Source organism: Nicotiana sylvestris, chromosome 6, assembly GCF_000393655.2.
Source record: "Nicotiana sylvestris chromosome 6, ASM39365v2, whole genome shotgun sequence".
Taxonomy (NCBI): Eukaryota; Viridiplantae; Streptophyta; class Magnoliopsida; order Solanales; family Solanaceae; genus Nicotiana; species Nicotiana sylvestris.
The window spans coordinates 28505008-28532905 of NC_091062.1; the positions used below are offsets into that span (position 1 = coordinate 28505008).

Sequence of the window (27898 nt, forward strand, 5' to 3'; positions counted from 1 at the left end):
TCGAATCTTCATTTGAAGATTCGAGCAAAACTCGATCTACGCCGATCTGCCCTAGATTCATACCAGACAATCCCCGGACCCCCCTTTTGACCAAACCATGCTTGGTTTGGTCCGAATCTAACCATGGAAGCCCAAGTTCCAAATCTACCTTCCACAAAACCTAAAAACCCCAAGCCCGGTCCGTGCCTGTTAAGCCAAGAGGTTAGGGTCTAATGGCCCTTAATCGAAGTGTTTCTCATCTGAGAAACCCTTCGATTAAAGTCCGTTCAACCTTAAAAAGGGTCTGTTCAAACACAAGCTGATTTTCTGTTCCTTCTTTCAAAGTTTTTAAGGTAAGTTTGTTTTCTCTTTGTTATTCAGTACGTGTGTGGTTTAGAGGTCTGTGCATATTTTGTGTAATTTGTCTCTGAATTTCTTTTATCAAATGTCAATTGCCCCCTTTTGCCCGGACTCCTGTATTCAGTCAAGTCTTTCTTCATAATGTGTGTGTGTAAAATGTATGTTCAATTGAATTCGTAATTGGTCATTCAATTAGCTCCCAAGGTCATTTCTGTATTAATATTGCAATCTGAACCCCTTGTGTGATACTATTTAAATGTCTGATTTTGGCTACAATTGTACATGTTATGATTAATATAGTCGGTTCGACATGTGTCGTCAATTAGTTTTAACTGCCTGAACAATAACAAATCGATTTGCTTCTGGACACATTTGCTTGAATCAATAAGGAACTGAGTTTGTTCACTTATAGTTGTTATTTTGAATCAGAAATGTAAAAGGATTGTTTTGTTTAATTACAGCTCTGAATTGGAGGACATGTGCACTTATGCACCACATGTGCATTGCGCACAACCTGTGTCCTGCATAAAGGCTTTTATTAAGTTTAAAGTAATTTGACAGCACATGCTGTCAGATTACATTCTGCTGCCCATATTCTGCTTTAAGTTTCAGAAATAATAAACCTTACTCAAAAGTAAGTTTGCCAGGGAATGTCATGGGGTTTGTTTTTATTTAAATGGTAAGTGGAAACTGAAAAGAAAGATAGCACATGGGAGGGGTGTTCTGATTGTCTAACAGGCTGTTAAAGGGCTGATTTTAGGTTGATAAAAGGGAATATAGAAAACTTAGGTTGAACATTGAGAATTGAGTTCTGAAAACAGAAAACTGGAAAAGATTTCTTTTGATAACTCAAGTATAATTTCAAAAACTGAAGATTGACATTGGATTTTGAAAGGAGATAGGGAGAGGGATATCATAAAAATCAGAAACTGCTTTCTTCTTGCTGTTTGTTTGATTCTTAGTTTGTTCAAACTGTTCAAATCAGTTCTGTCTTCTTTCAAGTATCGGCTAAGTCTATGGTTTGGATTTGTATTGTTTGTTTCTCCTGGAATTGAGTTGCCTGGATCCCCGATTCCATACTACTGGGAATTTGCTTCATTCTGCCATTTCTCCATCGGCTCTAGTTGCCTCTTGCACTGGGATTTTGTTCTATTTGTACCTGCTGTTACTGCTGCTGTTTGGTATTGCTTCTATTGCTCTACTGACCCCTTGCTTCTTCTGTTGTATCCAACATCCAGGTACATACTAAGACTTTCCATCTGATGTAACAATGAAGGCATGAAAAATAAAAGATATTGAAGAAGTTTAAGTATATGTTGTAATACTCCTAGAATAAGTAATGGGTTTTGTATAATTGATTAGTTTACAACGCAATAACATGAAAGGATATGTTAACTAACGCCTGATTGAATTCTAGTCCTCATTTTTTTTTTTTTTTTTGTTTTGTGGTTGTTTGTTAATACATGGTATGTATACCCCAACCTTATGAAATTTTTTTCTGTTTTATTTTTCCTTTTACCAGGTCCCGTTAGGCAGTACATAGGGTCACTTTCGAATCCCATTAGTAACAATGTCTAGTAGCTGATTCCTCTGATCTAGTCTAATTAAGTTTAGTTAAATTCAGCTCAAGAAATGTTAAGAATAAGCGTAGCATTTCGTCAATTTCATATGCATTTTTATCAGAGTAAAAGTATGTTCCATGAGATACAATGTTCTTCGCCTCGTAATTAGATAATCAATAAAAGGATAGGATTAGCTAAACATGCCATTTAATCAGCATACATTGTTCTTTCTTTCATTTTAGGGACAAACATAATAGAAATGTAGTCACTTTAGGATATCCCTTCTAAAATAGAGACGAGCCTCGCCAAATAAAAATGTAATTGCGAGGCCCTCAATAACTAACCATAATAAACATTTAGAATTCAGGACAGGCCGTTTAGTGAATCTCATGGCCTTCTCCAAAAAATAATAACGCGTTAGACTCTTTAGGCGCGGCTTAATTAAATTATATTCTTAAATTCGGGTGCACATTGATGTGACCCAAATCCAAATCTCAACGGAGTCAAAATGTGTTGACGATCACGGGTGCATTGATTGTGACGTGGTTCGAGATGCATTTTCACGACGTTGCAATTCTATAAAAAAATGACAATAATAAAAGCGGTTTAAACTTAATAAAAGCACATAAGTCATAACATGTATTTAAATCAGATATTCAGCCATTATAACAATTTAAGCGACCGTGCTAGAACCACGGGATTCGAGGGTGCCTAACACCTTCCCTCGGGTCAACAAAATTCCTTACTTAGAATTTCTGGTTCGCAGACTTCATTTGGAAAAGTCGAAAATTTCCTCGATTTGGGATTCAAGATAAACCGGTGACTTGGGACACCAAAAGCCAAACCTTTCCCAAGTGGCGACTCTGAATTAAATAAATAATCCCATTTCGAATATTTTCACTTAAATTGGAAAAACTCCACCCGCGCATTTTAGCCTTCGGGACGGGCGCGCAAAAAGGAGGTGTGACAGGAACTACCGAGGGACCGATGCTCATCATAATCTCCCCCTTATCAGGGATGTGCTAGATATGCTGGTGGACGGACAGGTAGATATGTACCTACACTTACTTGTTTAAATTGAGTTGTGTTGCGTATACTCACTTTTATGTTATTATTTGACAGTTCATCTGGACGCCATATAGCGACGAGTTGGTAGCTCAGCTGCCCTTTTATTGCTCAGTCGATCGAATGCTTTGGAGCACCTCCGTCCCGATGATCTTCTTCGATATGGTTGAGTATCATGCCACAGAGCGTGTGCTTCGCCAGTTTCACCGTCCCCAGCCTATACCTAGGGATCCTAGATGGGTGGCTATACACTATCAGCGGGATGACCGTGCCAGGCTGGACGATATATATATGGGATGGTTGGAGCAGCAGGTCCTTATTTGGGAGGAGCACCGAGCTGACCGTATTCCGCCAGCACCTACATTTACCCAGGAGGCCACTATTCATATGTATGCATCATGGTACCGCCGTCACACCCGACTGATTATCGGGAACCCCATTCATGTACTTGGCGAGTGCTACAGACCATACGCCGGGAGACACGAAGCACTGGTATGTTTTTGGGCTTATTAATATCGTATAATTGTTATATTGCGTTATTTAATTAATATTTTAAATATTTCACAGGCTATTGGGCATCATCACTTCTACCAGTTGGGACAGGAGGTGCAGCAGCATACTGACATCCCTACAGTCGTTGACTATGGCCGGCGGGTGACACAGTTGGCTCGTCGGACCCTGTTTCAGGCGAGAGATGCCGTGAGGTTGGACCACGAGGATCAGTATGCAGCACCAGAGGACTACCATCGGGGTAGGGGTGTCCCACGAGGCAGGGGTAGGGCACGAGGGAGGGGTGCCCCATGAGGTAGGGGTGCTCCACGGGGTCGCGGGGGACGCCGAGGAGGTGGTCCCCAGCAAGGGCGTTGAGGCACCTGTCGACCCACCTATTGAGGGACATGATGAGGACTTTGGAGTTGTGGAGCTTGGAGATGATCAACCGGGTTATATACCTCGGCAAGATGAGCCTTCCACTAGCATGCCTTCGTACAGCCTTCAGCTATCTCTGCCAGCATCGCAGGTCACCCCGTCAGGAGCATTGTCGATCACGGGTACATTCGACGAGGATGTAGACCAGTACTTTGCATGCCCATCTACCGCAGCTAAGGATCGGCCCACCCGGGATGTGGATGACGGGCGCAGGTTGAGTTATGCCTCATCCCCGACGGTTGATGCAGATCTATCACAGGTGCAGGTATGTTTGTATTACTTTAAAATTTCAATTTGTTTTTTTCCCTTAATGAGCTGCCATTAATTAATTTTTAACTTTCTTATGAAGGCATCGTCCCAGCCCATCTTTGAGGCCACTACATGCTTTGATGAGGACACCACTGATGCGTATATTCAAGAGGCCGACGAGACCACGGTGGGAATATATTTTTTGACTTAACAAGTACAATACAAATATACTTTGTCACATGCTAAGTTTAGTACTTGTTTTGTAAGTTGCTGATGGCCCGACGGTCTATTCTTCCGATCCTGCCAGTTGTGGTGTCGATGCTGCTGCACATCCTCACATAAAGAGGCGGCTTGATGATGATGATCCAGATAGTGTACCCGGGCGACAGGGGATGCGACTCAGGCCAGTAGCAGCACTGAAGCACACAGGCTGCGGGACTCACTGATTTACTTAGATTTTTAGTTTGTGTAAATAGTGCATTATGTATATAATGATAACAATTATCGTTTAACAACATTTATATTTTAATTGCATTTGAACAACAGTTTTACTTAAACAGTACACAAGAAACACAAACATTGCAAAACGTAGTACTATACTAGAACTAAAACCATCACTGCACAAAGGATAGCAGTACACAGAAAAACAAACAATAGAACTAAAACCATCACTGCACAAAGGATAACTAAAACCAGCTTTTTTCACATGGTTTTCATCTTTTTCAGAACGACAAGACAACTCCATAAAACGTAGTACTATACTACGCTTTATGTGTTAAATTTTTCTGCGATAAACCAGCTTTTTCATATGGTTTTCATCTTTTTCAGAACGACAAGACAACTCCATAAAACGTAGTACTATACTACGCTTTATGTGTTAAATTTTTCTGCGATAAACCAGCTTTTTCATATGGTTTTCATCTTTTTCAGAACGACAAGACAACTCCATAAAACGTAGTACTATACTACGCTTTATGTATTTTGTCTCGCCTATAAATAACAACATCATTATAGTTATTTTGTGTGCTCAAAAATTAGTAAAAGCAAATATTTCATTAAAAGTAAGGGTTTTTTTTTTACTAAAAGCAAATATTTCATCAAATGGCTCAACCTCTTCGTGCACCAAAGTGCAACTGTGGAAAAGAATGCTCGATGCAAAATTGTTGGGACGATGGTGAAGTTGGACGCCGCTACTGGTGCTGTATGAACCAGTTATACAAGGTTTCCAGCGAACCTATTTGTGATTTTCAGGAATGAGTTGATGAACCATGTTATCAGGAATGCTACAGAGAACAACTGCAATTTCTTCATAATATGTGTTTATGCCAACGGAAAACACAAAGAGAAAGCGATAGAATTATTGTAGAAATGAGGGCGAAACTGAAGGAGGTGAGAGAAGAAAAATGGAAAGCACAATGGAATTGTGAAGCACAAAAGGAACGAAAAGAAAAATATAAACGGGAACTTGCGGAAGTTATTCTCCAACACAACCTCACCCCCCAATATAGTGAAACCCTTATTTTTGTCATTTCGGACATTGTAAAAAAATAATTGATAAGGATAAGAGAGAAGTATGAACGTAAGTTTGAAATAAAGTATGAATGAATTTTTATAAAATTGAAATGCCTTTAAATAAGGCAAGTCCGACGTTGGGGTGTAGAATTTTTCTATGTAAAACGCAGTACAATACTACGTTTTATGTATTGAATTATTGTTATGTCAGTTCATTATTGGTGGGGGCAAAAATCAGAGTACAACACAATTATTTAATGTAAAACGCATTATTATACTGCGTTTTACAAATATATCTTAGTAAAACGCAGTATAGTACTGCGATTTACAATTTTTTTTTAAAAAAACAAAAACGCAGTACTATACTGCGAATTACTTTAACGGCAAAATTTCCGTTAAAGTAATTCGTAGTATAATACTGCATTTTACTCATTTATGTAACTTTTTTTTTAAAGTAGTACAAAAGTGCTTTTTGTCAAAAAAAAAAAAAATGATTAAAAAGGTTTTGGACTACGGACATCCAACACAGATGCTTCCATCCCCAGAAATCCAAAGAAAAACACACACACACACAGTGAACAAAAGAAATGGCAGTTCTAAATTGCTACTACCTCTCAGTAACCTCAACGGCCACACCAAAATCTCAAGAATCTGCAAACAATTCATCCCCAACACAATCCCAACAACCACATCCAAGGCAAACAAAAGTGATTCTTCCTAAAAAGAAGCCTATGAAATGGTCTACTGGGGATGCTCCAGGTGATTATGGGGGCCCACCTACTACAACTAAGCTTAGAAAATACTGGGGTCAGGATGTAGACCCTCTCACTTCTGATGATTTTATTTGGAACAAAGATTTTATGGGTCGTATGAAAAAGTATGTTCAGGATTCTCAAGAAAATGATACTGCCTCTCGCTCTGCTCCTAAAAAGGTCCAATCTTTCCGTACTAATCTTGGCCTTTTGAGCTATTCTAATAGCCCGTTTGGCGAAAAGCAATTCTGCTGCAAGTTTTAAAAAACTGATTTGTAAATGTATTTTTTTCAAAATTGCTTCTCAAAAAAGTGCTTTAGGATAGAAACAAAAAAGTGTTTAGGAGAGAAGCTGTTAAGATTAAGGTGAGAAGTTTAAAGCTAAATGGTTTAAAGAAAAGTATATCTTTTTTGACAGACTGAAGGACAAAAAAAAGCATGAGGAAGTACTTTCTTAATTCTGTTAATTGTTTGGTTTCTTGAGAATTTGAAATGTTGATACAAAATATGAAAGCCCTTTGTTCTTGAAACAACGACTCTTTTCTCTTCTCGAGTTTTTTTTTTTTTTTTTGGTTATTGAAGTTGAACTGCCTTACAACTTAGCTTTTTTTTTGCTAGACTGCATATGTAGGGATAAGTAATTTTTTTTTTTTTAAGTGATAAAGAAACTAGCATTTCATTGATATCACACCAAGCTGGTCTTAAAATTGTTTAACCTGAAATTGTGTTCCTAGGTCAAGCAATTGAGTTTATGATTTTAGGCCACAAAGTAATCTGATTAAACTAAGATAATTGAACCTTTGTTGATACGAATATAATGAAAATAGTGTAATAAAAACAACAAGCTAAATAATTGAACGAAGTAGACAAAGATCAAGATAAAGAGATTCTTATTGATTGGTCCAAGCCTTGAAACGCGAGAGCAATGAGCACAGAGAGTCTGCTATAGATTCAGTATAGTATTTGTACATTAGAATGAATCAATTACAATGTCGGGGAGAGGGGATATTTATAGGATAATATAATTGCAACCGTTCCCGATACTTCTCTCACACGTTTCATCTGTTACCAGCAGTAAAGGCGAATCCCGACCGTTACGCTAGCTGAATTGTAACTGTCTGACGTGCTTAATGGTGAATCCTGAATATCTCGGAGTTTATTGGTGCGTAAGTACTAACTGCCCTGATGTTTATAATCATTCGGATGGGTTACTCCGGAGCTGCATTGTTCGGTATTGAGGAAGTGGACCAGGGCTAACTTCCCGGATGGTTCCTTGGTCTTCGTCTAGGATGACTTTAGCTGAACAGGAGTTGACTAGGAAAATCTTAATGCGCTTGCCATGTGTTGACTCTTGTGCATGCCATGTGTCGAGTATGTTTTTCCAGTACAAAAATACCATTTACATAGAGGACCACTGATTTGTCTTAAAAGATCAATTATTTAGTATTGGAATGAAATGTGCCCGAATAGAGAAGAATGGTAGGATTCATGTAGCTGACCCCAAGGATTGAGGCATGGTTAATTGATTGATTGATTGATTGAACTTCTTTACGGATTCACTGTTGTGTTGTTCTGCGATTAATTTTAATATTTTCTGAGGAATCTTTCTTAGTCGGCCAGGCTCAAATTATTGGTATATTTCTTGTCTTTCTGCATGTCAAGGAATAAAGTAATGTTAGTTATTGAATGGTTGCATTTCCATTTTTTTAAGTGAATTGCATGAAACTACAGTTTGTTTCTTTACTTTTCTGTAGTCTAAAAATGTTGTTTTGCTTCTAGAGGGTAGAATCACGAGCATTTGGTTTATATACCATTTCTGTTTAAATGGTTGCTTTATTTTCTTTGTGATTTAATATCAACTTGATCTCTGAACAGGAAGAGTCATCTGGATTTCTTAGTTTAAACAGAGTCATGAGTCTTGACAGGTGAGACTCCTATTCTTCCTTTCTTTTGAAATCAGATATATGAGTTCCTTCATCCTCTAAAGTAATTGCTTTTTGATAGTGTAGTTTGGATGTTGACTTGACTGAGAAGCTAATAGCCCGTTCAAAACCTATTCTAGACACCGCAATCGAGGAAACTCAGGTATGCCTATTAAAAGTCACTTGGCTTTAGCTATTTGAGCATTTGTCTTCTTATGCTCGTCGTGATTTCAGGCTAGTGTAAGGGCATCTCAAAGATGGAGACCAGCACCAACACGACGCGAGCAGGAGAAGTGGGATAGGGCTGCAAAAGCTGCAACTGGGGGCAGCGTATGTCATCAGAACTGCCTAAAGAGTTCATTTCTTGAAATTTGATTTGTTGTTTTTTGGCTCAAAACATGTCTCCCTCCTGAGATATAGAAAATATGCTACTTAACCTTCTAATTCTGGGTTTTCAATTCCTCAGGAAGTGTTACTCCGGGAAACAAGACGTACAAAAGGGGATCCAAAAGTTTTAGCTGCTCAGTCAGAGGAGCAATATCTTAAGGTACTTGTTTAGTGTTTACTCCACATGAATCATACTCTTGATTGAGATCTGTCGACGCTGTACAAATTCACACAACAACAACAACGACCCAGTAAAATCCCATTAGTGGGGTCTGGGGAGGATAGTGTGTACGCAGACCTTACCCCTACCCCGATGGAGTAGAGAGACTGTTTCTGAAAGACCCTCGGCTCGAGAAGACAAAAGACAAAAAGAGACAATATTAGTACCACCCCAGAAATCATAGGAAAAGTACAACAACATGGAAACCAGAAGATAGAGAAGATAGATACAAAGCAAAAGCTGTAAACAATAAATAGACCCGGCACTATAAGAAGCGAAAGAGTAGTAAGACACCACATTGCCACTAGCCTCATGAAGGTACGAGATAAGGAAAGACTCAACTGCCTCCTAACCTACAACCCTAATCCTCGACCTCCATAACTTCCTATCAACAGCCATGTCCTCGAAAATCTGAAGCTTCGCCATGTCCTGCCTGATCACCTTTCCCCAATACTTCTTAGGCCGCCCTCTATCTCTTCTCGTGCCCTCCACAGCCAACCGTTCACACCTTTTACCGGAGCATATGTGCTTCTCCTCTATACATGTCCGAACCATCTAAGCCTCGCTTCCCCCATCTTGTCATCAATGGGAGCCACGCGCACCTTCTCTTGAGTAACATCATTCCTAATCTTATCCATCCTAATGTGCCCGCACATCCACCTCAACATCCTCATTTTTGCTACTTTCATCTTCTTGATATGTGAGTTCTTAACAGGCCAACATCCAGACCCATACATCATGGCCGGTTTTATAAAACTTACCTTTGAGTATCGGTGACACTCTCTTGTCACACAGGACTCTAGATGCTAACCTCCAATTCATCCACCCCACCCCAATATGGTGTTTGACATCCTCGTCGATCTCCCCTCCCCTGGATAACTGACCCAAGGTACTTGAAACTGACTCAAACCTCACATCTACGCCCACTTCCCTCGGCTCAGTGCTAAACTTACACTCCAGGTATTCCGTCTTCGTCCTGCTCAGCTTGAAACCTTAGACTCAAGAGGATTTGTCCAAACCTCCAGCCTCTCGTTAACACTGGCTCACGACTCATCAATCAGAACTATGTCATCAGCGAATAGCATACACCATGGCACCTCCCGTTGAATATGGTGTGTTAACGCGTCCATCACCAGGGCAAATAAGAACGGACTGAGCGCAGAACCTTGATGTAACTTTTAAAATATTTGATTTTCTTTCCTTTGCAGTTGAAGGACAAATTACAGTTTGTCACCCTCGGGATTGGTGGTGTTGGCATACTTTCAGCTTATGTATCTTATTCTCCTGAAATTGCAGCAAGGTAAACTAGTTGACTTTCTATAGGTTCTGGTTCTTCACTATCTCTTTCGAATTAGTGTATGGTCCGACTCAAATGATGTTGTAGTTTGGCCTAACCCCTTAACCATTAAGCTAGCTTTCCTTAAGTTAGTATTTGCGAACGAAGGAAATCGTGATGTTGTTACTGAACAAATAGCAATTTCATTCAATGAAATGACCAAATCTTCTAGTATTCTTTCCATATCCTTTGTCAAGCCAGGGCTGTTTTATTTCAGTTTTGCTTAGATGAATTTATGTTTCCCAACTTGTTGTAAGGAATAAATTGCCTTTTGAATAAAGCTGGTAATCTGCACATATGCCGTGAAGCTTTTAAAACTGGTGTTGATAAATATTACTCCTATGTATTTCAGCTGACCAGTTATGGTGCTGGGTTACTTGGTTCTTTCATTTTCATGTACATGTATATGTTTGGTGTTGATAAAATGTTATGTGTTTCGTCTGTCCAGTTATGGAGCTGGGCTACTTGGTTCATTGATGTACATACGTATGTTGGGGAACAGCGTTGATTCTATAAGGACAGATGGACCCAAAGCGCTTATCAAGTATGCTTTTCATGATTCAATCTTTAGCTGATGACTCCTCCTTTATATGTTTATCTTGAATATATTAGTGTTGTCTTTTATCTTCCTTCTTAATCATAGCCAGAATGTAGTTCCATAATCTTTTGCTCACGAAACTGAATATGATTTCCATATTACAATTTTGTTGTCTTATGCAGGAGAAACATTGTTCTGTTTAATGAGTAGATACCTTTAGAATGAAGTATCATTACATCTGTTTGTCTTTTAAGCTTCTGGTTCCTATCTTTCCCTTTTTCCCTTGTCTCCTTCTCCAAAACCCCAGGGGAATTGGGGGGGGGTACCTTTAGAATGAAGTATCATTCCATCTGTTTGTCTTTTAAGCTTCTGGTTCCTATCTTTCCCTTTTTCCCTTGTCTCCTTCTCCAAAACCCCAGGGGAATGCGGGGGGGGGGGGGGGGCTGGGTTTACTCTTTTTCAAACCAAAGGGGTTGCATCCACTAGTAAGTTAGGATACTAAGAGGGAAAGTTAATTCAGGCTAGCTTTTTATCATTCTTGTATGATCTGCATGGTATATGTGTGCTACATCGTGGAAGTGCTATAATTATCATATCATTTATGAAGCTATTTGACCATATGGGCTCCAGTAATTTAAGATACATGGGTTAGTATGAGTTTCTCCAAGTTAAAGTTGTTAATTTAACAGCAAATACAAGCTCAGGAAAGATCCATGACGTAAACTAACGAAGTTTCTCATAACAATGAGTTTACACCAAGGGTTTGCCTTGAGCCCGATCTTACTTATCCTAGTTATGAATGAGGTAACAATAGTATTTTTTTCCACCAATAGAAGTATTGGGGGGAGGTGATTAGGCAGGATATGGCGAGGCTTCAGATTTCCGAGGACATGACACTTGATAGGAACACGTGGAGGTCGAGTATTAGGGTTGTAGGGTAGGAGGTAGTTGAGTCTTGGCTTATGTCATGAGTTTGTGAGTCTAGTCTGGTAGGTATACTATTTCGCTTTTGCTTTGTATCTTTCTTCTTGATTGCATGTTGTTCCTATTTTTCATATTATTTCTGTGCTGTTACTGATATTGTCCCCTTTTGTCTTTTTGTTTTCTTGAGCCGAGGGTCTTTCGGAAACAGTCTCTCTACTCCTTCGGGGTAGGGGTAAGGTCTGCGTACACATTACCTTCCCCAGACCTCACTAGTGGGATTTCACCGGGTCGTTGTTGTTGTTGTTGTTGTTGTAGTTGTTAGCATACAAGATAACTTTTCATGTTATATGCTATTTGCAAATGGCATTGTATTAATCAACGAAATAACAAAGGAGTCGACCAAAACGTTGAACTATGAAGTAATATAGAGAAGGGTTTTAAGATAAGTAGAAGTAAGACAGAATATGTGCACTTCAACTTTGGTCGTCATAGAAGAATGAAGTTGAAGTGAGATTAGAGGATTCTTGTGGGAGGTTATAGGCAGTTAAGATATCTAGGCTCTGTGATTCAAGGGAATAGAATAATAAATGAATATGTAACACATAGAACTTTAATAGGATGACTGAAGTGGAGGATTGCTACGAGAGTGCTATGCAATAAAGATATCTATGAGAGTGAAAGGCAAGTTTTATAAAACGATGCTGACACCGATAATGTCATGTCAGAGAATATGGGACTCAAAAACCCAATATATCCACGAAATGAATGTTGTAGAGATGTGAATGTGAATTTGGATGCGTGATCATATAAGATTACACAGAAGAAAATAGAAGATAAAACAAGAGAAGGTAACATGAGATGGTTCAACCGTCCTCTGCATAAACCTTTGAATACAGGTAACTAAAGGAGACAAGTTATATATGAAATCACATGGAAGGAAGTAGACACCTACACTCCCCCAGAATATATGGAATTTAGTGAATAACAGAACACAATGGAAGCAAAAGATCCATATAGGCAATGCCGGCTTGTTAGGATTAAGGTTCAGTCGTATTGGTACACTTGAATTAGGTCTGGTGCTAGCTAGGGGCCTGTTTAATTTGTTTAGAGATCTTTATGTTGGTATAAAATGTAGATAACTCTAGTATCTGAGAACCCTAATCTCTTTTAGAGGATAGATTATGAAGTATTGGCATGTAACATGTTTAACTGCAATAAATGGGTATTGAGAATTTATATAGCTAAGCCGAACTATTTTGGGCTGAGGTATAGTAGTTGTTCGTCATTTGTAATATTTGTTTGTTCAGACCTAATTCTAACAATCATATCAAAGAAGGGTTTAGATTAGAAGTTTTCTTTCCATTTTCTTAGTGGAATTGGACCATGATCCTCCACTCTGCATAAGATACACATTGCCTGGTTCTGGAAAAATCTCTGGTAGGGGACGTGGTCAATTTTTCTTTTTATCGTCGTGTTTGTGGATTTTCTTTTTGGTGGCAAGTCATGTACATTGTGCTGAGACTCTACATAAAGATGACCCTTGTTTATGGTTTCTGCTGGTGAATAGCTGACCGTATGATCTTTCGCACATGCTAATAAGATATTTTATTTGCACAAATGAAAATTCAAAAAGAAGAATGTTTGAGTAAACCATTATTGGCAAATAGGCTTAAATATGTATGATGGTCATCGTCAATGTGTTGATGGGAACTTTAACATCCTCCTCCTCTTTGTACCTTGTCCCTGGATTAAAAATAGGTAAATATATGTTTTTAGGTTTACTTTTTTAACATCCTCATCCTCTTCATACTTTGTCAGACTTGCAATTACCATTTTCAGTGTACATGATCAGCTAGGTAAATAGAAATCCAAGACATGATATCATTATTGAATCCCTAACTGACATAGGAATAGTAATCATATCACTAATATACCATAAATGACTAGCTTGAGTTTTGATTAATTAACTTACAAGAAAGCTTTACTTGCAGGGGAGCAGCTGGGCAGCCAAGGCTATTGGTTCCTGTTGTTTTAGTCATGATTTATAACCGGTGGAATGGGTAAGGATCTTCCACTATCATCATAATGCGTCAAAACACGTGTGGATAGAGTAGTAATTGTTTCAAAGAAACTTCTCTTATAATTTTTCTTGATGGGTAAAGAAATTGGAGGTAGCTTCAGTTTCTTCTATTCACATTTTACTTTCAAGATTTAGTAGAGACCTTTTCTTATATAAAAAGAAGATTTGGATCAGATCTTTGGTTTACTAAATACAGAAGTTAACCACTTATCTGCCAAAGACCAAAAAAGGAACTTAGTAAGCTGCAGAAAGTTATTTACACTTGAGTTTAAATTTAATGTAATGGCATTAAAATCATTACTGTGTTGTGTTTCTTGTCTAAGATGTCCCAAGAATTTAGTCCATGACCAAAAGTAGAAGTGCAATTTTCACTCAGTTCCATATGAGCACCTTGAGACTTGTCCAGTAATAGCTGTAACACCACTAAAAAGGACATTACCAACAATTCTGAAATAGCTTGAACCTGTTACTGATTATGTGGAACTAATCATTTTGGACTTTATTCTATCCTATGACCGTTTGGAGCAAGCTTTGTCGCTTTATATTGCATAAAAGTGGCTTAAGTTTGTGTCATTTGCTTGCTTAATTTGGTTTCTTTTCAGGATCCTTGAGCCGGAGTATGGATTCATGCACCTTGACTTGATACCCATGTTAGTTGGATTCTTCACTTACAAGACTGCAACTTTTGCCCAAGCTATCGAAGATGCATTGACGACAGTTGTAGAAAAGAAGACAGAAACATAATTTTAATAGGTATGGCTCCAAACTCCCGCTTAGCAATGATAATTTCTACCTCAATGTTAACTTACTAAGGTGTATATGCTCACAACAATCTCCTCGTTTTAACCTTAGGTATGTAGTTCAAGCAATGATAAATTTTCGTGTAGTAAAGTTGAGCCTTGGCGTAAATGTGACCAGGAGGTCACGGATTCAAGCCGTGGAAACAGCCTCTTGCAGAAATGCAGGGTAAAGCGGCGTACAATAGACCCTTGTGGTCTGACCCTTCCCCGGACCCTGCACATAGCGGGAGCTTAGTGCACCGGGCTACCCTTTTTATCCAGTTTTAACTAGGAGCAAGAAATACTGTTTTGTCCCTCTATTTTGAGTTTGCTTTCGTTTTCTTACCTTTTGCCTCCAATAATTGCAGAGACGAATTTCAGGAACTGCAAAAAGGGATTCAAAACATGGTTGACTAGTAGAATTCAAGAACATATTTCTGCTCTCACGTCTGTACTGTCGTGGGAAATAACAAAGAATTCAAGTGGAAGAGTGTTGGGAATTTAAGGTTCTGAATTCTTGGAATGGATAAGGTTAGGGGAAATGTATCTATTGTTATGTAGCTGGTCCAGACACCATTGTCATAATAAATTTATTAATTTATGAATGCAGTCATGCAATAAATCATATTAATTTACAGTAAGACTATAAATGGGCATGGACAAACAAAAAATGCTTCCAAATTATTGCAAAAGAAAACAAATTGGAAGGGGTAACATCAATAATAATTGGGCAAAATATAAAATTGGCCGGTCAATTGAATCAAATGGATGATTTCATCTTCCTAGAAGTCGGAGCTTGTGCTCAGACTATCACTATATAATTGGGTAAAATATAAAGGTCAACCGAAACTAGTTCGCATTATGTGGTCAAAAGTGTGTATATAATACACACAAAACAATAACAACAAACCTAGCGTAATCCGACAATACAATGTTAGTTGACCAAAATAATCTTAATTACATCAAACATATATATATATATATATATATATTTGGGAGTGACTAAAAATATACATTTATCCATACGATTTGCATAATGTTTTTACGTTCCTCATCTCTTCTTTGTTGGGAACAGCTATGAGAAGCCGAAAAGGGGCAATTCTAGAGGCCTTTGATAGTTGGAAAGTGCAAAAAAGGTGAGAGGAAATGATGTTCGTAATTTTTCTCTGGTAAAGAATAGTTGATTTTACACTCTAATTATTCATTCAATTTGATCTAAGTTGAATAAGAGGTCAATAGGCAAATGTTTGTACAAGAAATTAAGTGATATCATTGCTACATGAATGAGTTTACAAAATCGTATACAAAAATTACTCTATCTTTTTTTTTTTTTAGGTTAATAAATCTTGTGCTCTAGGTTATGAATTTATAGTTTGATGTAGAAGTACTTTATGCTATCAAAATTCCAGAAGTGATATGTCCTTTTATGAAAAGCAATACTGCTTACTGAGAAAATAGATCAAAATATTTCTGATGCTCGTTACCACCAACAGCTCTCGTAGCTCAGTTGGTTAGAGCACCCGTTTAGTAAGCGGGAGGTCTTGAGTTCGACTCTCAACGAGAGCAGAAGTACGAATTACGACGTTTGTTTTTTTAAAAAAAAAAAAAAAATCTTTGCTTCACATCCCCAATGAGATCGCCAGGACATTGAAAACTACAAGAATTTTTTATTTGCATGGGTAGTATTCGTTTCACAAGTTTCAGAAGGATGCTAAGGGTTTTGGCTTTCATCAGTAGATATCTTCCTATTTCCATCACATATGCATTTATTTTATCATTTTCTGCAACCCTAAAAAGACCAAGTTCAAACACTGCTTGAAAGTCTGATTAACTGCCAACAGGAGGGTACTGACAAGCCCGAAAATACAAAAATAGCTGGTCAAGCAGACACCAAGAGCCAGCAAGTTTTTTGTCATCTTTTCCCTCCCCAAACCCTACTTGTAACTTGTAAGATTCCACTGAATTTGTTGTGGTTGAAATCCCTCCCCAAACCCTACTTGTAACTTGTAAGATTCCACTAAATTTGTTGTTGTTTCACTAAATTTCAACCGGGGTTGCTTTCAGGTGTCAAGGACCATAAACTATTACAAGGAACGAGATCGCGTAATAGTGAAACGGAATTTCATTTCAATCCTCAATCACAGCCATCCTTCAATTTAGAAAAAGCTAGAAACACAAAATTAAGAATCGAATGTTGAGCTCTAAATGAGAATCCATTTGGTTGAAATACATGACCAAGTGAGTCAAAACAAGGAACCTCATTATTCCATTCACATTTGCATAGACAGTCACCACCATATGCCTAAAGCTCAAAAGATACTTTTCTTTACTCCATCGGAAGAAATAAAAAAGAACACCTATAAATTCAAAAAATATAATCAGGACGACAACGAGGGTCTGGTTCCGGCCAATACTTTCACCAAGCAAAAGAATAAAATGGTTAATTTACAGAGAAATAAGTTTAAGTTACAAGCTCTTATCAAGATTCTGAAAAAGTCTAAGCAAAAGTAGACCAAATCGAAGCCTGAAGTACATCTATCGCTCGTCTTCATGATAGCAAACTTGTATACTCTTGGCGAGGTTAACCAAAATATATGTATCACCTCCAAAAGATTTGTTGAAAAATGCACTGTTCTAGTCAACATTCCTTCTACAAGTAACCATCTGCTCATAAAAATAGAAATTTGTAAACTTTTCATTTGTTTCAAAGCAATTTCAAGCTAATCTCCCAAGAATAGCAACAAAATATTGTAAGAGAGGGAGGGGAGGCAACAAAAAGGAAACGATTCTCTTCTTTTCTTAAACTTCTATTTAGGAGCCGGAGTGCACCAACAAAACTTCTGACCCTATCAATTGCTAATTTCATAAATAAAGCTCAACAATTGTAAACTATTCCTTCAAAACATTGCCACCCAACCCCAAGGAGAAACAAGATCTGGATATAGCGGGACAAGTTAGCTAAACAGAATAGGTTATCAAAAAAGAAAAAAAAAGTTAGCTAAACAGAGTAGTATTTGTTGTAAATTTACAACATAGAATAAGGAGAAAGTCAACTATAAATTGAAGCTATTTATTACAGTGCCAGACCAGTCATGGTGGGGGGAAAGAATTAAAGAATGACGACTTGAACACAGTACAAGAATATTCAGTGGACATTCTAAGATTATTATGGGACGAAATAGCAAATTAATTTGTTAAAATAAGATGCTTTATCCTTACAACTACCAACCTATGCTGACATAGTGATAAAGGAGAGAAATGGATTAAATGCAGTTACAAAAGCAATAAACATATAAGACTCATCTTGTCAAAAGAACAGATATAATGCAAACAATAGGCATACATATGCAAGCAGATGCACATTTATAACTCTGAGTAAATATATTTTCTTAATAAATAAAAATTTTCGCACAAATCCACGTGCATTGGATCTTCACTGCTCTTATTAGCCGTCTTTGTGAAGCTTAAACTGAATGTTATCTCAGCTCCCTAGTGGCATCATGTAAACAATTTTTGCAGCCATTACATCAACCATTCCCCAGGTAGAAGTACATAGTCTCAAGACCATAACTATTACTGTGTTTTGAAACTACTGAAATTTAATGCTAATAACAAACTTTATCAATGTGTTTCAGAACACAGGGAAAAGTACGTATCTGCTTCTTTTTAATCACAGTCTGTTTAACAAACATGATTAGAAAATGCCTCCATAATAATGTGCCGTATATATTTGCGTGTGGCAGTTATAAGAGAAAGTGTAAGTAAAAATGCATTCTTGAAAATGAAATTGAATCGAACAAATCGAAATTACTCTAAAGGGAAAATGAAGTACTTGACGGAAAAGTACAGTTTTGATCATTATTAACCATTTAGTTCAACACCAGATTGCTTGAGGGATGAATAGTGTGGGGCTAGTGAGGGTAATGGGAAAGAAAAAGCTTAACAAAAAAGCATAACGCTATGCCAAATTAGCCCGAAACTCCCCATAGCCCCTCTTGCGGGAACATCTTTGCCACCAATATCCAAGAAAAGAAAGAAAAAGTTAAGAGCCAAAACCAACAGTTGGTCAAAGCGTCATGAAACCTCAAGAAACATCCACAGATCCAATCATCCAAGCCTTAAAAAAAAAAAGAATAAACGGTTGGTTCAAAGATCATTTTATTTCTTTAATGACCAATAAGATTTCAAAAGAATTTATCTAGTAAGATACATAAGCTAATTAATTTTGGTAAAACAAGAGACGCATACATAAATGAAGAGGTCGTTATCTAAACAGTTTACTTACAAGGCTAACGAATGTAGAATAGGGCCTGTTGTGCAAACTTATATAAGCCCTCAAAAGCAGATTCCTGACACATAAAAGACCCCACTTCCCAAGAAAGTTTTTTCCACTAGTTTTTGAGACTGGAAAGTTGAAGTCAAACAATAAAGGAGGCACTGCACAGCTAGGCCTAAGGAAGAAGGAAACGAAGTCGTAGAGCATGGGATGTCGCTCCACCAGCACTTATATGGGTTCTAAGGAAGGGGAGGAGAAAAGGAGAGTTTTTGCTGGTGTAGGTCTGACTTTGTGCATTTGAGAAATAGCCTCTTTTTGGTTCACCCATGAGGTTCCAGTCTGGCAGTCTAAAAACATTGGGTGTACTTTGTAATGAACCATATTCTTGCAAGGCTATCCAACTTTCCATTCATTAATAAAATTATTTCATGTTATCAAAAAAGAAAAAGTTACTAACAATCAAGAGGTTAACTGGTTTAGAGATACAATGGGCGCTCTTGAACCTGCATCTACTATATGGACTTTGCTCTAAATAGAACATCATTTACTAATTTTCATGTCAAATAAAATACTGTTTTTTCCCAAAACCTATGGAATAGTCAAGACATGTGAGATCAATGACAAATGTTCTTGACAACTAACCCATTTAAGATGTGTTCTACATTAGTTCTATCACTGAAACATGATTCAATGAGTAACTCAGGAAAAACTGAATGAATGCCAAATTCCGTCCTTCGCTAGACCTGGTCCCTTAATCTGTTCTCTATAATTGTCAACTTCATTCTGGCGTTTCTCGCACACATACAGGTAGAACCGAAGGACTGTTACACCACTAATTCTCACTTATCAGGCCTCCTAAATTTCTCAAGACCTTGAGATTATTTCAGGTTTAATTTCTTCAGTCATATTCAAAAGAATAATACTAGTGCATGCTACAAGAGGTAACTACAAAGGAGAAGTCAGGATAACCCAAACTGGCTACACAAATCCTAGTTTTTCTTTCCTCTGGAAGAACCAAATTAAGGAAAAAAGAGAAATTAAGAAACAAAGCCAAAAGCAGATACAATAAATAAACTGCTCCTAAGACAACATACCATCAGTATTAATAGAGGTGGATCCAAGATTTGAAGTTTATGCATTTCTACAAAGAACTAAAACTAATATATAATAAAATTGGGTTCATAGTCAATATTTAAAAATATTTAGTGGATTTCTTAATACATATAAAGGGTTTGGGCAAAAATTATTGCGTTCCCGTTAACCTATAGGTAATTGTAGATCTGCCTCTGATTAATCCGTTGGGAATTTCCCAAACATTAAATGTCAACAAACTTCTTGAATAAGAAACAAATTCATATATCTTGGTAACTAACATTCAAATTCAAAGCCTCTTTTTACAATACATACATAAATACGTACATACACACACTAGTATCAATTGGGTTGCTATTTAAAATGAAACAGAAGAAAGAAACAGCAAAATCTCCCACAAGGAATCATACATAGTCACTCACCAGCTTGTGAATTGCTCTTAGCGCGTTTAAGCTTTTCAAGCTGGACTTGTGACTCCATAATGAGTTTCATTCTTTGAATCTCCAAATCCTTTGCGAATTGCATTCTCTGCTTCTCCAATTCCACCATTTGTCTCTGCTTAGCATCTTCAACCCGTTCATAAATCTCTGCAAACCTTCCTATTGCCTCAGCTAACCTACTACAACCCTCTGCCAATGCTCCACTCTCCTCCTTCCGAGCACCGGTCAGAGATATGGCCGCTGGACTTGAAGTTTCCGACTCCTCCTCTTCGTCCGATTCCTCAGAGACAGCTGCCGCAGCGGCTGCCGCAGCCATGGCGGAGAAATTTCTCCGGGAAACGGCATCCTCCATGGCTGCCGCCGGCCGCTTTGACCGAGGACCAACCGGTACTGCAGAAGGCGGGGGAAGAAGCATCGGAGGTGTCTTCCGGCGAGAAGCGACTGTTACCGGCGCCGGCGACGGTTTGAAATTATCGCCGATTAGAGCGTCGAGACCGTTGAAAAACGGCCACGGGGAGGCGTACCGGCCGTGGGATTGAGAAACCCTAGCTTTTTCGATCTTATACTTCTTCTTCAATGTATCGATGCGATTTTTGCACTGTATATCGGTGCGATATTGCTTCTTTGTGTGGCCGTGAAGGGCATTAACGGCGTTAGCCACCTCCTGCCAGTGCTTCTGCCGGAGATTGCCGCGTTTTAGCTCCAGGTAGTGGGACCCCCACGCTTCGATAAGAGTATGAGTCGCCGCCTCCGACCAGCAGTCCTCGCGAGCGGGAAAAGCCGCCGGTCGAGTTGACGCCGGCGGGATCGTCGACGGTGGAAGAGAATTAACTAGTTCGTTGTTGGTTGAGGGCGGTGGAGATGACGGAGAGGGAGGGGGAGACGGAGAATTATTATTCGAGGAGGGACTGGCGACGAGATCGTCGTCGGACATCGGAGTCGACGGTGAGACGGCGACAACGGAATTGAATTTGGTGAACGGTGGTGGAGGAATTAGGTTTAGCAGAAGAAGAAGAGAGGGGAGGGTGAGAAGTATACTGGTTGGTCGACGGCACATCGACAAAAATATGCCGACGAGGGATTTTGAGCAGCAAATTGTAGTGCTCGAGGTGGGGAAGTAGTAAAAATTATATGGGCTAGCCACTTTTGGAACAAATTTTTGAAAAATAGTCTTTATTTGAAAGTTCGTTGGAAAAATAGATAATTTTAAGAAGTCTTTTTTTTTTCAAAAGTATTTTTGATGAGAAGTATTTTGTGTTTGACTAATTAATTTTAAAAAATAATTTTGAGCAGCAAATTGTAGTGCTCGAGGTGGGGAAGTAGTAAAAATTATATGGGCTAGCCACTTTTCGAACAAATTTTTGAAAAATAGTCCTTATTTGAAAGTTCGTTGGAAAAATAGATAATTTTAAGAAGTCTTTTTTTTTTCAAAAGTATTTTTGATGAGAAGTATTTTGTGTTTGACTAATTAATTTTAAAAAATAATTTTGAGCAGCAAATTGTATTTGATCAAGATTTTAAAAAGTAATTTTACGTATATTTTTCTCAAAAGTGCTTTTGGGGAAGCTATTTTTTTCTATTTCTCCATAAATGCTTCTGCTTCTATTCAAAATTATTTTTTTTCTTCTAAAAGTTTCGCCAAACACTTCAGCTTTGGAGAAACTTAGCCAAATAGACTATTAGTGTCAAAAGATTTCGAACATAATATATTAGGACTTTGAAAATAAAGTTTATAATATTGTCATTTAATTATTCTCCTAATATATTACGACTTTAAAAACAATAAAAAATTTACTTATTCCTTATTAGAAGATTCTAATATTTAGAATTTTAATATGGAAGAGCTTTATTTCCTTATAGGTAATTTCAATTTGTTGAATGTATTGTAGTGAGATTATTGCTTCTTCCCAAGTTTGTCTTTTTCCTTTTCTTATTTTGTTATGTTAATTTAATTATTTTAAACTAAGTTAATTAGATTACCAATAAATTCATTAGCTAAAACTTAATATTATCATAACCAACAAATATTTGAAATTTACCATATACTAATTATCCTTTAGTTTTAAGCTATCTATACAGCTAAATTTATGTATCCTATTCCTAATCATGCAAAAATTAATAATTAAGTTAGAAAGGACATCTATAAGGATTTAATATATTGGTGATCGTGATATGGATTTAAGTTGTATAGTATTCGTATTCTTTTTTAATATTAGTAAATTATAACTCTGAGAGTATCCTAATCCTAATCATGAAAAAATTAACAATTATAATTAAGTTAAAAAGTACGTCTATATGAATTAAATATATTGGTGATCATGACATGGATTTAAGTTGTATAATATTCGTATTCTTTTTATAATATTAGTAAATTGTAACCCATAATAGTTATTAGATACTATTTTTAATATAATTACTATGTTTATAAAGAGATTGCGTATAATTATCTTATAAGGTATATGATTGTACAAGCTTTCTACACAAATGCATGAAACTTAAACTCAATATGATAGTGATGCAAACGGCACAATGAGATCTGTTGATAGTATTTTTGTAACAAAACATATAGTAAAGTATTCACTTTAAATTTTATTAAGTCAAACTTACTATGAATTCATCTATATTCAAGGAAATTACTAAGATTCAAAATCAATATATTTATCTTATTTCACTTTAAACATCTCTTTCGAAATAGTTCTTTATGAAGCCACAATAGAGAGTTGTTTTATTTATAAAAAAAAAAAACTTAAATTGTAATGGTACATAAGTTTCTCGGATGGCAAATATTTATTTTATACTTTTTTCTTTTTGTTTTGATAATGTCAGACTCTTAAATCTTTAAGGATTGTGTATTCTTATTGAAACTGAAAAGGAATCACAATAGTTTGTGAAATTAAAGTGATAAAGTTATGAAACCAAAATAAATTCTAAGTTGAACATATCAATGGATGATTAAGGACTTCTATATAATAATTTTCTTTATTGAGTTAGCTATGTAAGATCAATATTTATCTTTTTCATGGAAATACACTTTTCTTTTATTACTCAAACACAAGTTTTCATATAATATTTATGTAATTAAAATTACTCACTGAGTTATGATACACGCGCAATGCGCGTATCTATAGACTAGTTTCTTTAATAGCCAACGCTTATCTGTCCACCTAAATTCTCAAAATACCTATTTTACCTTTAATTAGTTGAATTTTTTCATAGTTGATTAACTTTATTTTTATTTTAAAATTAACATCATGATCAAGACGAGTTCGGAGTTTCCATTGGCCTGAATAGTTGACTAATGATGTTTTCAAAAATGTTAATGTTGCATTAGTTTTGTTGGTCCAACGAACCTCTATTTTTCCCGGTTAATTGAAATTTATTTCAAATAGGGACACATGATATGCAAATTTGCTTCGTCCTGACCTACTTAACAATCTTGCACGGATTATTTTTCCTCGAATGATAATTAATTTACTACAAATATTTGCTTTTTTGGTTAGTTTATACATTACGTGATGGATTAAAATAGGGAGAAATTCAAAAATAGCCAGATTTACAACTGGTCGTTCAAAAATAGCTCAGTTTCAAAAGTAATCGAAATTTAGCCACTTTTCATGTAAAGATAAATTTGAGCGAAAATACTTTTCAAAACCCGAAAAATACGCCAGTATATTATACTGGAGTTCCAGCATAAGTATGCTTGAACTCCAGGATAAGTATGCTGGAGTTCCAGGATAAGTATGCTGGAACTCCAGCATAATATGATGGAGTTCCAGCATAAGTACACTAGAACTCCAGCATAATATACTGGAGTTCCAGCAAGTATAATTGTCCAGTATAATATACTGGAGTTTGGAGCACCGGTGCTCCAGTCTCCAGTATATTATACTGGAGTCAGCAGAGTATACCGGTCCAACATAATATGCTGGAGTTCATACACAGGTGCACCGAACTCCAATATATTATGCTGGACCGGTCTCTATTGCAACAAAATAATGGCTTTTCTTTTTATTGACTTCGTAAACGCTGGCTATTTTTGAACGACCAGTCCGAAAACTGGCTATACCGTGCTATTTTTACATTAAAATATGATCATAAAATCTAAATAGTGGCCTAAAGAGGGATATTTTTGTAAATCGACCAAAAATGCTGGTAGGGAGCATTTTCCTCCTTTATCGGCCCTTACCCATCACGAATTCGTACTAGTTGGGGGCTCTAATGGGGATATCGAATATCGAGGGGCGATGTGCACAAATAGCCGCTAAGAGCACCTGTCTTTATTTTAAAGTCAGTGTTTTAAATGTCTTTAGTCTTTAGCTAATAGTTTAATAAACTTATACCTGATTGGACGAAAATACCTTTCTGCTATAACTTATACCTATGCTTTTATTAACGATCAACAGCAGCAGCAGCAACACACGTAACTAACTTCACTGTGATCGTCGAATTTCAAAGTATAGAATTGCAGAAGCTTCTCTTCCGTTTTCATACTATAGAATTCAACTTTTCGTCCAAAAATCTACATAAATTTACTATAAGTTATACTTTTGTGTGTTTCTATTGATTTTTATTTCGTTACTGGGAATTTGATGCTAGAATTGATTTACTTTGAATTTCTGGATTGATAAGGTTAAGGACATCACATCCTGTGATAATTCTATAAAAATTGAGCACATAATATTAAGGACATAGTGTCCTAATTTTGCAAATTGAATTGAAAAAGTTAAGGACACAATGTCCTTAACTTTTTTGCTATTCTTCTGTATATTAAGGACATACTGTCATAGTTTTGCAAATTGTTTTGAAAAAGTTAAGGACACTTGGTCCTGAAGTTTGAGTTTCAAGTTGAAAAGTTAAGGACACTTGGTCCTGAACTTTGACTTACATGTTCAATAGTTAAGGATACTTGGTCCTTAACTTAGAGTTATAAGTTAAAAAGTTAAGGACAAATAGTCCTTAACTTCAAGTTTCAAGTTCAAAAGTTAAGGACACTTGTTCAAAAGTTAAGGACAGACAGTCCCTTCAAGTTTCAAGTTCAATAGTTAAGGACACTTCGTCCTGAAATTTGACTTGCATGTTCAATAGTTAAGGACGCTTGGTCCTTAACTTAGAGTTCCAAGTTAAAAAGTTAAGGACAGACAGTCCTTAACTTCAAGTTTCAAGTTCAAAAGTTAAGGACACTTGGTCCTTAACTTTGAATTCCTAGTTCAAAAGTTAAGGACACTTGGTCCTGAACTTTTATTTCCATGTTCAAAAGTTAAGGACACTTGTTTCTTTACTTACAGTTTCAAGTTCATAAGTTAATTGTCCTTAACTTGGTCTTGAACTTACAATACCTGTTTTTAATTATACAAGGATTGCTCTATAAAATATGTCCTGAGTTTCCCATTCTCTTGACTTGCAGCATGGAAACAATATGCATTATAGTTACTTTTAATGGTAGATGGACTGAAGACTATAAGTATCTTGATCATCAAACAAAGCTTGTTCTAGTACTTGAGGCAATTCTGTTTGAAGATTTCATTAAACATATCTTTGAAGTTATTGAATTGGATAGAGACAAGTTTGAAGCAGTGATATGGTTTGATATCAACCTTGGAACAAGCAATGGAATGCTTGTATCCAAAGATTTAGATCTTCACACATGTATAGAGTTACTAAAAGCTCATTCACTCTTCAAGGGCTGTCGTTTCATTGTTGATATTTCGGAAAGAGTTTTTGGATCTACAAGCACCTTTGAACATGTCAACAGAGAAACTCAACATGACAATCAAAATAAATACCAACAGATAATGTAATAAATATGGTTGAAGCTCAACCAATAACTGGAGAGGTGCTTCAAACATTTGATTCTATTCAAGTAGAATGACAAAGCATTATAGAGATTGACAACGAACAAGCTTTGGATATTCAAGTCTTAGAGAGTGCACCGGTAATCGAAGAAGTTGCTGAAAAAACCTCTACTCAACTAACTAGACGAAGGTCAAATCTGAAACAAAAAAAATCCCCAACTACGATATTAAGAGAAAATGCTTCGTTGGATGAAATAAAAGTGGGATCAATATTTGACAAAAAGAAGAGTATAATTAACTATTTTTCGAATATTGCAATTAAAGGGCATTTTGAATTCAAGGTTGTTAGATCAAGCTCAACAAGATATTCGTTGAAATACAATGATGATAGGTATGGGTGGTGTGTGTGTGCTTTCAGAATTAAAGATTCAATACTGTTCAAGATAGTAAAGATTGAGAAAAATTATGACTGCTCTGTTAGCACTATGAAAGCTGATCAAAGGCATGCAACTTCAAAGTTGATTAGTGGTTACATTATCAACAATCTTCGAGACCCAAGGTTTGAAGTTACACCAGCTTTTGTCATGGCAAAAATGCAAAAATTGCATGGACTAGACATTGGGTATCACAAGGCGTGGCGTGCTATTCAACGTGCTTCCGCTTTAATAAGAGGAACTCCTGAAGAGAATTATGAATTATTGTCTTCATACTTGTATATGATGAGAAGTAAAAACCCGGAAACATATACTAACACAAAGATAGACGACGACAACAGGTAAACAATAAACAAAAAGTTTATTAGTCCGTTTTATAAACTTTAGGACATGTTGTCTTTAACTAGTTAAAAAGTTAAGGACGTGTTGTCCTTAACTTTCACATGTGCAGTCAAAAAGTTAAGGATACTTGGTCCTTAACTTAGAATTGCAAGTTATAAAATTAAGGACATGGTGTCCTTAACTTTTGAACTTGTAACCTGAAGTTCAGGACTGACTGTCCTTAACTTTTGAACTTGTAACTCTAAGTTAAGGACTGCCTGCCCTTAACTTTTGAACTTTGAACTCAAAGTTAAGGACTGCATGCCCTTAAATTTATAACTTATAACTCTAAGTTAAGGACTGCATGTCCTCAACTTTTGATCTTGTTAGTCTAACTTCAGGACTACTTGTCCTTAACTTTTGCCCTTGTAACCTTAAGTTGAGGACTACCTGTCCTTAACTTCTGTTAACCTCGTTTTATACTGTATTTTCAGGTTTCTTTATATGTTTTATACATATGGATCATCAATATCTGGTTGGAACCATTGTAGAACAGAGATTGTTGTTGATGCAACTTTTTTGAAGTCAAAATTTCGTGATGTTTTAATGATTTCTGTTTCAAAGGATGCAAATAACCAAATTTTCTCACTAGCCTTTGGAATAGCAGAATCTGAAAATAACAATTCCTATGAGTGGTACTTTAGTGAGCTTCGCACTGCAATTGGGAGCCGTGAGAATTTAATTTTTTTATCATACAGGCATCAAGCTATTGCATATGACATTGCAAAGGTATATCCTGAAAGCCATCATGGGATTTGTATCTATCATTTGCAGCAGAACCTAAAGCGAAGGAAAGTGAAAAGTGAGGTCATAAAATTTTCCAAAGTGCTGCAAGAGTATACATGCGCAAAGAATTTGATCTATACATGTCAGATATAGCAAAAGTAGATAA

The 27898-nt window shown here is 36.7% G+C and overlaps 4 protein-coding genes and 1 non-coding gene across 5 annotated transcripts in view; 4 read left to right on the plus strand and 1 right to left on the minus strand.

The window, feature by feature from the left end:
* The window catches only part of LOC138870402 (serine/threonine-protein phosphatase 7 long form homolog), a 47972-nt gene extending 44383 nt beyond the window's left edge, over positions 1-3589 (plus strand). The window contains exon 3 of the mRNA XM_070148204.1: positions 3534-3589. Within this exon, the coding sequence (XP_070004305.1) occupies positions 3534-3589 (56 nt within the window). The remainder of the gene's footprint in view (positions 1-3533) is intronic.
* Positions 3590-6172: 2583 nt separating this feature from the next.
* Positions 6173-15232, plus strand: LOC104213155 (protein CONSERVED ONLY IN THE GREEN LINEAGE 160, chloroplastic-like). The gene is made up of 10 exons (XM_009762591.2): positions 6173-6586; positions 8281-8330; positions 8415-8490; positions 8562-8657; positions 8794-8874; positions 10143-10234; positions 10719-10814; positions 13724-13792; positions 14415-14565; positions 14960-15232. Exons 1-9 carry the CDS (start codon positions 6242-6244, stop codon positions 14554-14556), a joined length of 1047 nt encoding a protein of 348 aa, XP_009760893.1. The 5' UTR covers positions 6173-6241; the 3' UTR covers positions 14557-14565; positions 14960-15232.
* An 851-nt stretch (positions 15233-16083) lies between these two features.
* Positions 16084-16157, plus strand: TRNAT-AGU (transfer RNA threonine (anticodon AGU)). The gene has a single exon. It is a non-coding gene; the product is annotated as a tRNA-Thr (tRNA).
* A 673-nt stretch (positions 16158-16830) lies between these two features.
* On the minus strand, positions 16831-21473 carry LOC104213156 (trihelix transcription factor ENAP1-like). Its single transcript, XM_009762592.2, has 2 exons — positions 20382-21473; positions 16831-17255 (listed from the first exon to the last, which is right to left on the minus strand). The coding sequence occupies exons 1-2, from the start codon at positions 21454-21456 to the stop codon at positions 17242-17244; spliced, it is 1089 nt and encodes a 362-aa protein (XP_009760894.1). The 5' UTR covers positions 21457-21473; the 3' UTR covers positions 16831-17241.
* Positions 21474-25804: 4331 nt separating this feature from the next.
* LOC138870403 (uncharacterized) lies at positions 25805-27885 on the plus strand. The gene is made up of 3 exons (XM_070148205.1): positions 25805-26193; positions 26274-26966; positions 27441-27885. Exons 1-3 carry the CDS (start codon positions 25805-25807, stop codon positions 27883-27885), a joined length of 1527 nt encoding a protein of 508 aa, XP_070004306.1.
* Positions 27886-27898: the final 13 nt, after the last annotated feature.

Coding starts and splice junctions, on each gene's coding strand:
- LOC104213155 (XM_009762591.2), top strand. CDS start 6,242: ATGGCAGTTCTAAATTGCTACTACCTCTCAGTAACCTCAACGGCCACA. Junction 6,587..8,280: donor CTCGCTCTGCTCCTAAAAAG/GTCCAATCTTTC, acceptor ATCTCTGAACAG/GAAGAGTCATCTGGATTTCT. Junction 10,235..10,718: donor TCTCCTGAAATTGCAGCAAG/GTAAACTAGTTG, acceptor TCGTCTGTCCAG/TTATGGAGCTGGGCTACTTG.
- LOC104213156 (XM_009762592.2), bottom strand. CDS start 21,456: ATGTGCCGTCGACCAACCAGTATACTTCTCACCCTCCCCTCTCTTCTT.
- LOC138870403 (XM_070148205.1), top strand. CDS start 25,805: ATGGAAACAATATGCATTATAGTTACTTTTAATGGTAGATGGACTGAA. Junction 26,194..26,273: donor AATAAATACCAACAGATAAT/GTAATAAATATG, acceptor AGAATGACAAAG/CATTATAGAGATTGACAACG. Junction 26,967..27,440: donor AAGATAGACGACGACAACAG/GTAAACAATAAA, acceptor CTGTATTTTCAG/GTTTCTTTATATGTTTTATA.